This window comes from Acomys minous, assembly GCF_964271855.1.
Source record: "Acomys minous genome assembly, chromosome: 16".
Taxonomy (NCBI): Eukaryota; Metazoa; Chordata; class Mammalia; order Rodentia; family Muridae; genus Acomys; species Acomys minous.
The window spans coordinates 27956445-27972877 of NC_140498.1; the positions used below are offsets into that span (position 1 = coordinate 27956445).

At 40.2% G+C, this 16433-nt stretch overlaps 1 protein-coding gene across 3 annotated transcripts in view; it reads right to left on the reverse strand.

Moving 5' to 3' along the window:
• Positions 1 to 14895, reverse strand: part of GABRB2 (gamma-aminobutyric acid type A receptor subunit beta2) — a 213610-nt gene extending 198715 nt beyond the window's left edge. The window contains exons 1-4 of one of the 3 annotated variants that reach the window (XM_084761209.1): positions 14541 to 14895; positions 13038 to 13267; positions 12821 to 12912; positions 11772 to 11839 (exon numbers count right to left, since the gene is read on the reverse strand). In XM_084761209.1, the coding sequence (XP_084617335.1) occupies positions 11772 to 11839; positions 12821 to 12912; positions 13038 to 13114 (237 nt within the window). In that variant the 5' untranslated portion in view covers positions 13115 to 13267; positions 14541 to 14895. Of the gene's footprint in view, positions 1 to 11771; positions 11840 to 12820; positions 12913 to 13037; positions 13268 to 13931; positions 14083 to 14540 lie in introns of those variants that run through there. The other 2 variants (XM_084761207.1, XM_084761208.1) reach the window with 2 other exon arrangements.
• Between the last annotated feature and the right edge of the window lie 1538 nt (positions 14896 to 16433).

A 16433-nucleotide genomic window follows, 5' to 3' on the forward strand; every position in this document is an offset into this window, starting at 1 on the left:
CCAATTAAAAGGCGTAAAAAACAAAGTAGTACTGCTTCAAAGAACAAGGAAAATACACATCCACTTTGGTACATATCTCACCCAAGTTCAAAAGGGCACAATCTGGACTAGGGGTCATTGACAGAGAGAGGTTCACAATACAAGTGCTGACATTCAGCTGGGCAAAGGAAATAAAAATAAAAATGAAAGAACTAGGCAAACCAAAAGCCAATTCTAGGTTATGGACACATCTGAACATAGTCCTTATTGCATAGTTCATACAACTGACACCAAGTGAGAATCAGTCCCATCTCTGTCTCCTCTTTAAAATAAACGGCATAAAAACAGCAAGCAAAGGAGAATTGGAGAACGAACACAGAAACGGTGATTGACACATAAACTCTAGTCATGCACACCAGTTCACTCGTGCTTAAAACCCTTGTCATGGTGGAAATTTTTGCTCTCATTCAACAATAATGCTGAAAGGAGTTCTTTCTGGTGATACAGTTCAGTGATAGGCCATGCCCACCTAGCAAGTAGGTGGCCCTAACTTTGATCCTCTACACTCTGAACAAATGAACAGAAAAGGAGAAAACAAAATGATTTGTAGAAAAGTCTGTAATTCCTAAAAACTGACAGTGTTAGAAGATGATTTTTGTGAGTGGCTAAAAGGCTGCGTGACTGCTCAACTGTACAGTTGGCTGTCAATCTAACTTTCACAGCCTCGAGAAACAGGAAAGGGCAAAGCTTTGTTTGGAATGAAAGGTGAGCAACACTCAAAAGCATTGGTCTTTTTTTTTCTGTTTAAGACATTAGAACCTGCAAAGTAAAAAAAATGTGGATATATTCATGGAAAGCATCAAATAGTTAATTTTCCCTATTTAAGTACTACTATACAATATTCCTGTTAGGAATATGCAGAAAAAAGTGATCTTGAATTTTACATGATTATTAATAAGAATCCTATTTTCATGAAAATTGAAAAACTCTGAACCAGTATAAACATGAGAATACAATGAAAATATTACATCTATCTCTTTAAAAAATAAAATCCTATTTAATTGCCACACTTGATTATGTTTCATAATATACTAATGCATACATACATTGAAATATATGTAGAGCTAGAATCAAACACCCTGCAGTTTTAAACCTCAGCAGTGGCCCTATCATCATGTGATTATGAACAAGTTTATTACTCAAAGTTTAGTTTATACATCCGTAAAATGAGCGGTTATTTCTTTTAGTTATTTGGTTAATTGTGTGGTCTACTTTAGCTAAAATAAATAAACAATTTTCTAGAAACTAGGCACTAAGTGACGTCACAGAAACAAAAAACTGACATTGTAAAATGGAGTTTTAAAATTTTTATTTATTATAAAAGATTAAAAGCTATTATTCCTACCAAAATGAAATGAAAGGTCAAAATCTCAAAATCTACTAATTAGCAGATTTAAAGTGATATAATTTATTGTATATCAATATGTAAACTGTACATATTGATATATGACAGTGATTGTGTCATATCACTATGACATAACATTAAAATAATATGTTATATAAAATATTTATAAAGATATTTATAATAGACATAGAGTCATCATGTATATTTATATATTAATAATTGTGAGATAAACATTTATGAACCATGTTTATGCATCTGAAGTACCTAAATCAAATAGACTAAAAGAATAGAATTTATACAGAAATAGAAATAGCTACATCTAAATTTTAAAAGAAAATACTACTGTGAAAACCGAAATTTTTAGAGTTATTTACTTAAATAAAAGAGCATTGTTTTAGTTTGGATTTAAAATGTCTACCAAAGTTTACAGATTGAAGTTTCAAACTCTAGTAAAAGGTGGTAACTAGCGGTGGTGGAGCCTTTAAGAGGTGGGGTGTTGAGGAAGGAACTTTGGTCATTAGGTGTGAACTGAATGGGAGGTTAGAGTCTGCTCAGTTGCCATGAGGTGGACCGGTCTCTTCTACCCTCTTCTCCAGACATGGGATGCTGGACCACTACAGACTCCAAACATCAAGGGCCATCGAGAGTGGACTAAATTCACTGAAGCCATAGGCAAAACCAAAACCACCTTGATTCAGTCGATCATAGTAACGCAAAGCTGAGTAACACAATGTGATATGAAGACCTATAGCCATTTTAAAATATTTTTGATTCATAATCTTGAATAAATTTCAGTGGCTGTGTTATTGATCTTTAAGGTGCTCAATGAGCCAGGCTTTACCTTTCAAAAAGGACTTTATTTTTAATTATGTGCATATATGTATTATGTGTGTCTATGTGTGGATATGTATGTCACAGGAAGCCAGAGGAGGCTGGAGTCATTTGACCCTGTGGATTTGGAGTTACAGGCAACAGGGAGCTACCTGATATAGGGACTGCTAATTGAAATCAGGGCTTCTGGCAAGACCAGTATACCTTGATGCCAAAACCTTCATCACAATTAGAGACCAGCGCACTGTTTCCCATGACCCTAGATGGTGAAACTTATCAAATTCACTTCTAACTTTACCATACACCAGTGTTTATAAAAGAATTACATTTCCTGACAATACCTTTACCTGTGATCTCCGAGAGTTATGAGACATGAACACTTCTGTCTCACACTTAGTAAACTGGAAGACGTAACAGAAAAGGTCGAGGGTCACCATTCAAACTAATGCTCAGCATCTCATTGTGCATTGATCCTTCACATTCTTATCTCATCATCTGAAACAGTATTTATCTTCCTCTCACTTTCATCTTCTGCATTAAAGCAGAATTCTATATAGTAGAGAAAGGCTTAACTAACGTGAAATCTACTGCAACACCTACTCTAAAGCCTAGCCAATAAGGCACTGCTTCCGTCAGCACTTGATGAATATTTTCCCAAGGCTTCTACTGACAACCTTGCTTCTATGCCTCCAACAAACCCTGTCCTCAGTGGCTGCACCTCTGAGGATAGTCAGGCCTGTTCTGAGAATCAGAGGTACCTGCAGAGGCTGGCTGCCCAATCTCTGGTCTTCATCTCTGGCTCATGTATCTCTTTCCTAAGATATACATTGATCCATCTTTAAAACTTCATTAATTTAATTGTTGCTGTTATGTTAGGAGGAAATTTATTTCATCTTCAATTGCCTGAGAATTATTTTATCGTGAAGACCTCTTGGCAGGAAAATGGACACTAGGTGCCAACTTACAGAGCAAGGAAATGAGAGTTGGCAATAGAATTGCCTATAGAATGTTAACAAAACTGCCACCAAAAGCCAGCAGGCAAAACACCTCTCCAGAGTTATTCATATAGATTTTGACAACTCATGTATCCCCTTGAGTAACATATAATATGATAAAATAAAATAAAATAATATAATATAATATAAATTTGGGAAGTAAGACACCTGACTGGAAATATTGTATGAATTTTGGTTTTCTATATTTTAAAACTCATAAACATTAATGCTTTCCTCTTTAATGTTCAGTTTCAATATGTGTTTACATCACCCAAAACGTAGTAATTTTAGAAAAACTCAGAACGTCATATCTCTGTAGATATGAGTCAAGTTAATATAGATACTTTAATACAATAACTGTCTTGCATATTTTGTATATCACTGTTAATAAAACATATGATTACATTATGCTTTATTTTTAGTTAATCAATTGCTATAGATATACATATCTATAAATTAGATACAACAGATTTCTTTTTTATAACAGGCAATATAATAACTGGTAAGTGATCAATATGTTCAAATGTTTGTATATCATACAAAATTATAGAAAGAATACGGACAAACACTAATTTTCTTTGGTACTAATGATGTTATGTATTCTTACTACTATAACTGTAAATTATAAAATTAAAATGCAAATAAATGCAAATTAAAATGTCCTATGAAATTAAAATACACAGTATAATACTATAAAATAACTAAGAGAACTGAGGGAAATACGAATATGAACAGGAATTAAAATTTAATAAACCCAAATGAAAACAATTTTAAAGAATTAACAAGAGTACAGATGTTTTCTCATATTTTAAATCATTTACTCACAATAGACCTTTAACATAAATGAGAATGGCCATAAAATACAGAAAAATATTGTTCAGTAAGAATGCTCTTCCTTACTTGCTTGAAAACAAAAGCATGCTATTCTTAGCACCAATGACTCTAAAATACATTTTTTCATAACTTAATGGCTGTCATTTGCATCTAATAAATAAAAGTGTGAGATGCTATGAACACCATATGGTACACATGGCAGCTCTCTACAATAGAATAGTATCTGACCCCAAATGCCAAAGTTCAGATATTTTGAGTGAGTCCAAAATAAAAAAGCACCCTTCTTAAAATTAATCCTTCCTCATTCAAAGTATTTTCTCTAGTTTATATTCTTGTAGGAATTCTGTAACTCTGTGGATTATGAGAAAGATAAAATGCACTTATTTGATACATTTATAAATTATGGCACTAAAGAAAGTCCCCTAATCTGCTTTCTTTATAACGTAAGGCCATAGTAAGATCTTTAATTCACCTTCCATTCAAACAAAGTCTTGCTGAGTATCCAGTAAAAGAAACAGCAAAGGATGTACTCTGAGAAAGCCAAAAGAAATATTTTTAAAAGTGGAGTTATTAAATAGAGTGGCTGTTTAAAAGCACATGAAATGTCTAACGAATGCATGCTTGTGGTGATTTGTGCTTAGATCACATGGGAAAGAAGGAAAGGCACACAAAAGAGGACATAGGGTGTCTTGATAATAAAGGACAAAAAAGGAAAGAATGCGATGTTTTCACTTAGTGCCTATCCACAGCTTAAAATCGTTAAGACAGTTTAAAGCTTTTGTAAGTTAGGTCAGAGAATATTGATGGCAATTATTTACCATAAATTAGTACCCATTATGAACACTTGACTGATATCTCTGAAACACTAAAATAAAACTAGACACATCAGTGACTGACACTCATTAACAATGAGAGAAATTAACCACATCTTCTACTTCCTCAGGTGCCTGAGATCTTAAACAAATCTTCCTTTACTCACTTGGTCAGATTTAATATATACTGAATAAAGTGTTGAACTGAAGGAATTCCTTGTGTGGAATTAAGGTGTTTTAAAAACAGAACAAGGAGTGACAGTAACATCTCATAAATGACTGGTTCATTAATCTATCTGCTGTTTTCTTACACACACACACACATACACACACACACACTTCAGAAGAATGAAAAAAAAAACTCACTACAACCAAAGTATCCTAGTAAAAAGGAAATGGTCAAATCATTGGACTTTCCCATGTTAACAGTGTAGTCTAAGTGAGATGCTAAGATTGAGAGATGAGAAGGTGCTTACTTCCTGCCTGGGTGACCTTGAAGAATTCATTCTTCATCTCTGCCCTTCAGGTTTCCTTTTTATAAATAAGTTGATTGTAATGATCTCAGTTTTTATAGGAGGTTTGATAATGAGATAATGAGAAATAACATGATGACTATGTAAGACTCCATAAACAGTGTCTATAATTATTTTATGATACTAATGAGATGGTGATGATTGCTGAACAGGTAGAAGAGGAGATAGAAGAGGAGGAGGAGAAAAAAACAACATGGAAGAAGAGAAACAATCTGGAAAGAAGAAGGATGCAAAAGACGGTGAAAAAAAAAGAAAAGGAGGCGAAAAGAGAAAAGATGGAGGAGAAAGAGAAGGGAAAGAAGGTGACGAGAAAAACATGATAAGAAGAGGAAAGCGAGGAGGAAGAAAGAAAACAAGTAGAGAGGAAGTGAGGAAGAAGAGGAGAAAGAGAAGGAGGAAGGGAATAATTTGTCAAAATTGAGTTGAAGAGTTTCTATGCATAATCTGTTTAGAGCTAATGCAAGCTGTGGCCACTGAGTGTCCATTCATGCTTCTTCATGACCCTTCCTATTGTCCTAGTGACCACCCTCCACGTTCCACCAGACATTGCTACCTCCTGGTCTCATTAGAAGATGTCTTCTCTGGTAAAGAAAACATGAAAATCTTCCGTCAAAAACTCTTTCAGCCTTTTACAACAACCTATGTTGTTCTTTGAATCTTCCACCTCCTGCTTGCCTCCTGAAGGGTACAGTACATATGGCTCTTTTAAAAAAAGCAATTTTCATCTCTTCAAAAGTGCAGTTGGCCTCCAATCACTAAAACGCTTCTCACTGCACTTCCTTAATATGTTCCGGTTCCTGTGACTGAGAGAGGAGACTCACAACTTCTTTAAAGTGATTCTGTTAACACTGGACCTGATGGACCACTTGTTTGTCGTTCATACTCTGGTAAGCCTCAGCTTCTAGGCCACCAATTACTTCTTGGCTGCACGTCAGCTGCGCACCATTCTGTTTCCTCAGCTCCTCCTTGGTTTCCTACCACTTAGACTGCAGTACTCACAAGACCCCCCATTTTCAGCTACCTTTTAATTGCTTTCTAATTTTCTCTTCAAACAGTAAAGAGTCCCACTTACACGACACAGTGTTCAAGTCTATCTGCAATCCTTCTTTCTCTGTTGAAGGCTTCCATTTTCAATCACCCCATTTGAATGCTACATACATACAGAAAAGTAAAATGCTCAACATTACTTGAACTGAACCCACCATCAGCTGATGCGTCATCCTTCCGGCCTCCACTGCCATGCTTATTCTCTCTAGAGCAATAAGCGACACAATCAAAATCTCTGGATTCATCTAAACCACACCGCTCCTCATCTGTAACTGTATGGGTTTTACATCTCCTCCATTACAGCCATAGCTTAATTCACCAATGCTTCCTAGCTGTTGTAGTTATCTTCCAGATCTTCTCCTGACCTTAGACTTTGTTCCACTTCCGTTAACCTCCTGCACTTCAGAACCATCTTCTAGAAGTTTGAGTCAGCCCATACGATTCTGTTAAGATTTCTGTATGAGTCTTTTTTTCTCTTTAGAAATAAAACAAGCCTTTTTTTTCTTTTTAAATTTTAATTTATTATAATTTATTCAGATTACATCTCTATTGTTATCCCCTTGCTTGTATCTTCCCTTCGTTTCCAACTTTCTTCCCTCTTGTGCCCACTTCCCCTTCCTTTGTGTGTTACTGGGTCTCCCCACCAAGGGGAAGTGATCAAATTGGGGGCATCAGAGTTCATGTCAGAGATCGTCCCTGATCGCTCCACAAAAAATTGGGAATAGTGCTACCTTAAAACCCAGCTACACCATTCCTGGGCAAATATCTAAAAGTTGCTCCTCCATACAACAAGGATATTTGCTCAACTATGTTCATAGCAGCCTTAATCATAATAAAACAAGCTCTTGAGTAATGCAGGCAGGCAGGCAGACAGACAGACAGACACACAGATTCACACACACACACACACACACACACACACACACACACACGAGAGAGAGAGAGAGAGAGAGAGAGAGAGAGAGAGAGAGAGAGAGAGAGCACTCTATATAGTCTGAACTCTTTCTGTGGCTACATCACCAACTCTTCAGCTTTGTCCCTAGGATCACACTGCTTTTTAAAGCTAATAGCAAGTCCTTGATACCATTTCCCCCTCTCCCATATTCTCTTTTATGTCAGTTTTAGTTTCTGCTTGCAACACCCATCAATACATCTCAACCCTCCATTTTGATTTCTATGTAACTCATCATTATTCCATATTTTATTAAATTCTGTCCTCCTTCAAAGTACTTACAACTTGACACTGGGATTCACTCTATATTGTTGTTTTAAATGGTGCATGTCTACAAATTGGGGCACTATGATTCTATGCCCTGTTTCTCCACAGATGCATTATAAGTTGTAGACAGTAATAGCATTTCTGCTATGAAAATGAATTCTTCATTCGATGCTGGAAACCTCACATACTGGCAGAGACAATATTATTTGTTTTGATCTAATTCATCAAAGCAGACAGGAAAACGATGTAGCATATACTAAATACTAAATGAGCATTAAAATTATGTGACAAAAGACTGATATAAGACAGAGACTACTAGGCACCTGCTTGGCTGCTCAACAAAGGTATGAAAGAAAAGACAAGACTTAGGCTAAGCATACGTAAGAAACCGAGGCAGAATTGAAAACTAAAGCACACTCAAATATAAAGTTACATGAGGTCAGGGGCTGGATGAAATTCTCTGTTGCTCTGTCCATCAGGCCTTACACATATCTTGCTTATAGTAACTGCTAAAGAACTATTTCTTGAATTGAATTTTAAGCTGTGCAGCTGGTGATACAAGAAACATCTGTGTATTTTTAAAGCATTACTTCTCTCCATTTGCCATCCCATAAAAAGGTAATTTTGTGAATGTGTTTACTAGAACTCTTTCCTGAAAAGTGAAATATTGCTTTAGTTGGTTGGCAAATGTGCCATTTCAAAATGAAGAATCTGCCTCAAACGAAGAAAAAGCTATTTTGGTTCATAATTCTCAGAGCCAAATTTGAATCATAAAATGCACTCTTCATCAAAGAATCTTAACAAAAAGATTCCTGCCAATTTAACCAAAGACATCTAAAAATATTTCATTCTAGAGCCAAGCTTCCTGCTTAGCAGCATTCTGACTGAGATCATATTTTCCAAAGATCTTCCACTGGGTGATGGTCACCTGAGTCAAGAGCCTCCCACATTGTCACTACATTCCCAAGAACTGAGAGTGACACACTGTTTAGAAACTTTGGACTTCCTTCAATTTTTCTACATTTCAAAGTTTCCCGAAACTTTTATGTATTCAACCATTACCATAACAAACAAATATAAACAGAAGAACACATGACTTGTAGATGGAAGTCAATTGAACATGTCCTTTACACATCACCCTGGAGGAAATTGAGTCTTAGTGAGGTACATGGCCATTAAAAAATGAACACAGGGCAGCAGCAGGAATGGACCCTGGATGCCATGATGGCTGGATTGGAATTCACTCCTTAGTAAGTTGTATGTATCCCATCTTGTTTTATTAATTCTGGTACTTATCTGGGATGGTAGAAAAAGAACTATTGCTCTCCTGACACTTAAGGAAATTAAAACCTTTTTACTGTAAAAACCCTCAGAATCTTTCTACAAGTGCCATCTGTTAAAAGAAAAAAAAAATACATCAACACAATCCTTTATTGCTTCAGTCCAAATGAGGGACTATGCAATAAACATCTTATTTTGAGCGGCCAATGGGAGTGGGTGGGGGGTCTCACTCATCTCTTGCTTCCAAGTGAATAACCATATTTGGAAACAAGGTAATAGCAACATAGGCTACAAAAATATTCTTTGGAGGCTTAGTTTTAGGTCAGCGGAATTGGTAGCTGAAATAACTAAATTTTTCAACAGCTCAGAGTGTGGCTGGACAAAGCCATGAGTGTCAGCACTAAGCTAAGAAAGGAATCTGGCTTGGAATGCTTCACACTTGCTTCAAATCATTAATGCTACAGTGCTGTCCCATTTACACGCTGACATTTATTTTTGCACTTTCGACAACCCATGACTTTTCTGCAACAGTAAATAGCTCAAAGTGATGACACCCTGCCTCAGCTGGATCTATATTTTGACTAGCAGGTCTTGGCATTGTGTCCACCTCTGGTATCTCTTCAAAATGGTGCATGTAGGACAAAAATGTCAGTGAAATTCAAGGGAAAAAAACATGAAAACTTTAGCCCTCTATGCCATGTAAGGATATACTAGACCCGAGTCCTTTCCTGACCTACTGTAGTCACTTGGAGTCATTTGGTGAGCATTGGTTTATCTCTTGCATATTTTAATTTTTTATGAAATATTATTTTGTGATTTTTTTTAAAGAAGTGGTTAGTAAAATGAAGTTTTATTGGAGAAGATGAGCATAAATTAAAAAGAGAAATGAGATATGAGTTTGATCCAACCACATGTAGAAAACCCCAAACCTTGATTTCTATATGACTTTGACATTAGCAAATCAATTTAGAGTCAAGTATGTGGGATAATGGAGGAACCTAGATTAGAACATTTTCTATTTTTATGTTTATTACAAAATATGTAAACTGATGAAAGACTTCTCAAATTGCACATATGTATATATTTGCATATTTGGGAAATTTATTTCTTTTTTTTTTTTTTTTTTTTTTTTTTTTTTTTTTGGTTTTTCGAGACAGGGTTTCTCTATGTAGCCTTGGCCATCCTGGACTCACTTTGTAGACCAGGCTGGCCTCGAACTCACAGCGATCCGCCTGCCTCTGCCTCCCGAGTGCTGGGATTAAAGGCATGCGCCACCACGCCCAGCAGGAAATTTATTTCTTAAGAAAGACATTCTTAAGACCCACATAGGGGAATCCCTTACTGTGTGTTTCCAAATTATTGTCTCTCTCCTGTGTTTGTGTACCATACAACAACAAAAAATTCTAATTATTAGATTATGATGTTCCCACTGCTGAGGTAATTGATTTTCCCTCTTGAGTTTCTGTAAAATGGTCAGAATCTTATGATGCCTTCAGATTGTTACTGTCCAGCACTTATAGCCATGTAAGCTGCCTCTTTGAATTCTGGGAATATGGCAACTTCTGTTGAATTGAGGTGAGAGCCACACTAAATCCTAATACTTCAAATTTTTTGAGTTAATTAGTATGTCCTAAATTTTATGTCCCAATGGCTGGCTTAAAAGTATTTGTCTAAAAGCTTACACACTCAATCTCCTTCTTTAATTATTTGTCCACTCTCAAGACAGGAAGACCAGAGAACATCAGAGCAATCTGAAATGTGCTGTGTGCTATCAGATCTGAAAGGGATGCTGGGATAGTACATTAAGGATCCATCTATTTAGATAGATTTTTCTAAAAGCAGAGGAGAGAGAGAGAGAGAGAGAGAGAGAGAGAGAGAGAGAGAGAGAGAGAGAGAGAGAGAGAGAGAGAGAGAGAGAGAGAGAGAGGTCACTGGAGGAATGCCCCTGAGTTAAGTGGGGGAATCTGGGACACTTGTCCTTGTCATGCATGTCTGCAGTGCTCCTACATGGGCAGCAGGGGGCGCTCCTGCATGAACCAAACCCCCCCAAAAAGTGCTTCCCTGATGAAGAACACAGGTTTTCTTTTTCCCACACCCCCTCTCTCAACGTGCTTGCTTTCTGTACAAATCTCAGTAAGTGTGGCTTTCAATACATTGTATGAGGTTAGTGCACACGATGATTAACATTGCTGGGGCAGCACAGCAGTACACTTGGTAGTAAGCTTGCCTTGTGGAAAGAGAGTGGTCAGCTTTTATCTCTTTGAGATAGCTGAAGGGGTTAAAGAAGATGGAACGTAGTGGGGGTGGAGATGTGGAATGTCCTTAAGTATAAACAGACAATTTCCCAAAGCAACAAGTGGGCATCCATCCTATCCCAGGACGAATTACTTAGTCACTTTGTGATAGTTTAGTTTGCAAGGTAGACTCCTTGTTATTTTTTTTTCTCATTCAAATCCTCCTTTTACCACGACTGAGCCCCAAACCCAGAATTGGAACTTGACAAAGTGAGGCTTCTGCAAAGCTGTCAGAACCATAGCTTCTGCAAGGGGCCTCCAGCATATTGCTGCCTTTCACAAGTGAATGTGTGGTGTGTTTTACTCACTCTCTTTGGAGACACAGTATTGGATCCAAATTAGGAAAAGTGCAAAGAACTACAAGAAGTTGTTCTGTAACTACACACACCATAAGTGCCAGGGCAATATGCCTTACCCCTGTCCCAATACATTAGAAAGTGTTCAAGCATACCACACCCCCATCCCCCAATGGATGCACAACCCCCACCCTTTCCCCCAAATAAAGGACTGCAGGAACATAGCTATGAACATTAATACTCACCATATTGACTTCAGAAACCATATCAATGCTGGCGATATCAATGTTCATTCCTACAGCCACAGGGGGACCTGCAAACCAAGACGGTCAGCCACGTGACTCCTCAGAACTTAGTCATTCACACCGAGAGTTGTCACTGAGAACTCTAAAGAAAGCACCTCTCTAGAGCCAATGCTTAGATTCATTACTCTCCTACTTCTTTGCAATGAGAATTGGGGGAATACTCCTCCAGGAATATGTACGCAAGTGTTGATGGGCCAGCTGTTCCAGCTGTGTCTACACACATCGATGTCTCAGCATCTGAGTTCATACAATTGACAGCTGCACAAGAATGTTTTAGCCTTAGGGATTTGTGTATATTGCACTGAAGCCACCATCACCCCTTCTCAGTTTCCCCACCCACTTCTGTGTGTAGGTTTTAACTCTTTGAGTTCCAGGAAGAGTCTGAAGCAAAATTAAATGGCCACACTAGCATATCTGGGACTGCAGAGAGAGAGGGAGAGGGAGGGGGTCTTTTTCCTCTGCTATCTTTATTCTCCACTCCCCCTACCCCCAGACGCCCATCCTCCCCTATATTATTCCCCTTAGAGGACTGGAGAGTTCCCTACAGAAGCCACTTTAAACCATGGCCAGAACTCTTCCAAAGTAGGTGGGCACAGGGAGTTGAGGCCACCTCTCAGCCAACTGCCTCCACATTCTGTCCTCAAAAATACTCAGATAACAAGACAGCCCTGGGCACACTGTTAACTAAACTTAAGAGGCTTGTATCTCAAGAAAGCTGTGACTGGGAACAAAGATTTACCACGGTGAAAAAGGAGGAAAGCAGTTACAATGTCTGATCGATCACACGCTAAGGGGGTCTTTAAAAAAAAAAAAAAACCTTGCAATAGGTAAGCAGTAACAAACTGGCTTAAGTTTGGATCCGTTGCACAGAATGGTAAAATACACCACATGCACCCATAACTAAGGAGAGGGAAGAGACAGCACACAAGCCCAAAAAGCAGCTTCGGCTATAGCTGGGCTGTTTCTTATTTGCAAGGCAATTTCATTACCTCCAAAATCTGGTCTCAGACGAATGTCATAGCCTTTCAACAGTCTGTCCACAGTCTCTTTAACCAGCGACATATTACTAGGGTCATTGACACTAAAGGAAAAAATGACAATAAACAGGAATGAATAAAGAAGCCAGCACGGCATCTTCAACAGCCCTGCTCACAGAGAGGTATGCAGGCAGAGCACTGACAAGTGAGAAAGGAAAAAGACACTTACCTCTGAGCACAGACAGCGGCGATTATTAAGGGAAATGACCAAATCCCAAAGTAGTCCCTTTTCCGGACTCTCCACATCCCTTTAGTTTTTGATGGGATTGAGGGATTCACTGAAGAGAGGAGATCCAACTTAGTCTGCCCAGTGCAGTAATTCTAATGTGGGGCGCATGCGCACGGCGTACCAAAACATCAAAGGGGCAGTGGCGGCTGCTGGGGACCGAGATATCCGTGCTTAAAAAAATTAAAGGAAAAAAGGAAAGAAAAGCATATATGTGTGTAGTATGTACATATTTGAATAATATTAAACTGTCACCCCAGAATGCATCCGAAGTAAAATCTTTTTTGTTTTGTTTTGTTTTGTTTTAAGACAAAAGCAACCAGAGAGTCGGGTAAGTTTCTGTTGTTCTGGGAGGTAGTTTTGCACCTCACGGTGTGTTGGGGTTTTGGAGTGTGTGTGTGTGTGTGTGTGTGTGTGTGTGTGTGTGTGTGTGTGTGTGTGTGTGTGTGTGTGTGTGTCCCCTTAATTTTTTTTAAAAATAGGAGTAGGGTGTAAAGGAGAAAGACGGGTTCCTGAAATCCCACTCCGGGTCTAGGCAGGTTGAAAGGGGCCAGGAGTTGAACTTTATTTCCTTAAGAATAGCAGTCCCCTTGCTTGGGACTAGTAGAAGTGGTGGGGGTGGGGTGGGAGAATTAGGAGCGGGGAGGGGAGCAGTGGGAATTGGAGTCCGAGGAGGAGTGCTGAGCAAATGCTGGATTTTGAGCGAGGGGGGCGGGGAGAGGCTTGAGAATATGAAAGAATCAGAAAGAGGTTGAAAAGAAAGGGGAAGGATACAGGAATTCAAAGATGCTAGTCTTTCCTTGGCGTCAAGGGACAAGCTTTTTCTTCCCTACTCACGAGTGATTGCTTTCTCTTCCTCCTGTTCACCCTTTGCCCCCTGTTCTCTAAGAAGAAAACCTCGGGGTCCTGGTTTCTGGCGCTGTGACGTTCCTGACCGGCTAGTCCGGCTATTTATAGCAGGAGGGGGAGGGGGCGAGGGGAGCAGTCAGGCAAAGGCTTCTCCCGGTTTGGGTCTGACTCTGCACTGGGAAATTATAAGTGGGCAGGGTGAGGTGTGACTGAGGGACAAGGGAGGTGGGGGCGTGAGGGACAGAGAGTGACAGGCACTCCAGCACAGGTGCTGGGCTAAAAGGCGGCCAGCACGAAGGCGGGTGGCGGGGTGGGATGCTCTCATCTGGACCCCCACGCCTCGCGGACGCACGCTCACACCGCAGGCTCGTGTACATACAACACACACACACACAGAGACACACACACACAGACACACGTGCGATCACAGTCCTCACCACCCCACCACTCCTCTCCTCCGGTCCCCCACGCCTCAGGGACCCACGCTCACACGACAGAAGCGCGCGCGCACACACACACACACACACACACACACACACACACACACACACACTTGCGATTACATCCTCCCCATCCTCGCCACCCACCACTCCTTACCTCACCAGCCCGAGCTCGCAGCCCACTACTATGGCCCAACAGAGCTGTACCCCTGCTGCTCAGATCTGGCTAGCTGAAGCTATACCTCTGCATCCAAGCCCAGTCGTTCACAGAAGGCAAGCCAGTATAGGGGACCGGAGACCGCCTAAGCCACCTAGCCACCTATCTCCACACCACAACTTCTCCTTTTTCCTTTCCTAGCCCACGGGAACCTAAAGCTGCCTCCCTTCCTCCTGGTCCAGGCTCCTCACCAACACCAGAGAAAGATTCAGTTCATAGGAAAAATAATTTCCTCTGCTCGGGGAGGGAGTAAGAGGGTGCCAAAAGCAACGGGACTGGGGTGCCCCGGAGTTGTGTTTCCCGGCTTATCTTGGAGAGGGGGAGGGAACAGAGCAGGTGCTTCAACTACTGGCGGCACTCCTTGGTGAAGAGGTGGAAAGGGGGAGCTCAACCCCGAGTTTTGTGCTCCAAACTCAACCAGAACATAATACTGAGCCTTGTTATCATTTACCAAGAGCGCCTACTATGCGCATGCAGTATTAACTAGAAGCTGACTCCTTAGTGCCCCCATTTTATGGGTTTAGAAACTGGCACATTGCATCTGAGGAACCTGTCCAAGGTCATTCAGGTGGAGAAGGGTGAAAAGCGAATTGCGCTTTTAAAGCAGTTTTTCTAACGCTTAGACTAAGACGATCTAAAACTCTTAAAACTAGGACCTCGGCTAGTTCGCTATTGCCACGCGAGGGGGCTGGGGGCTTGAAGGGGAGACCTCTGAGCACACAGATGAGAAAGCACACAGATTACACCTGGCTGGTGGTCCAGCAAGTCTCTGCTGAGAGCAGGGACTCCGGATCCACAGGGTCCACAGCTAACATGGCGATGCAGGTTCCCACTTGAAATCTCTTAGTTCCCACTGTGGCCAGGTCCAGCTTCCCTCTTGACCCACATACTCCATGACCGCCCTCCCTTCCCCACTCCGCCCCCGGGACATTGAGAGTCATTCTGGGGCAGCTTAGAGAGGTGACTCCAAGGGAACTGTGGAGGAGGGACAGTTGCCAGCGGGAACCTGATAGCTTCCCTAGAATGGAGGACAGAGAAGAGGGAAAGAGCTGTTTGCTTTCATAGTCAGAGGAAGTTTCTAGGTTACAGACAGGTAAGGCATAGCACCATAAGCACAGTGCAGATGTACTGCACGACGATCTGCCAGGCTGGAGACCTACAGGAGTCAGCGCGCTCAGACACACACACACACACACACACACACACACACACACACATACACACACACGCACCCCCCCCGTGGGGGGGGGAAGGTCAGAACAGGGGGAGGATTGCTGATTTCTCTTCGTTTCCTTTGCTCTTACAGTAAGACTACTATTCAAGCTAAATACATTTCAATAACCAAAAGATTTTCAAAGTAGTTAGCTAACAATGCAACCTAATGATGAAGTCCTGGAAAACTCCCTTCTCTCCAAAAATATCTCCGAACCCAGACTTTCTTCCACTAGTTAACCCCTTTTGTCTGCCCATCACCTTCAGGAAGGCTTCCAGTTGGAAGAATGAAGTTTAGTAAACAAAATACCCTCATATCCATTCCAAAGTAATAGTAGTGATCCAATAACTGATTAGACAGATATGTATTGAGTATCTACTATGAAGAGACTCTTGCCAAACACTTAGAAATAACTTAGCAAGACATTAATGTCTTCAAACTGTGGTCTCCTTTATTTATGCAATCTAGACAAATAATAACGCTGATTTCTCCATCGAGTGAGTGCTGAATGATGTAATCTCTTGAGTAGCATGTGTCATGTGATTAGCACATATTGGCAACCTTTAATGAATGGACAAAAAAAAAAATAAAGCACACAATGTTGAGTGACATTCATCTTT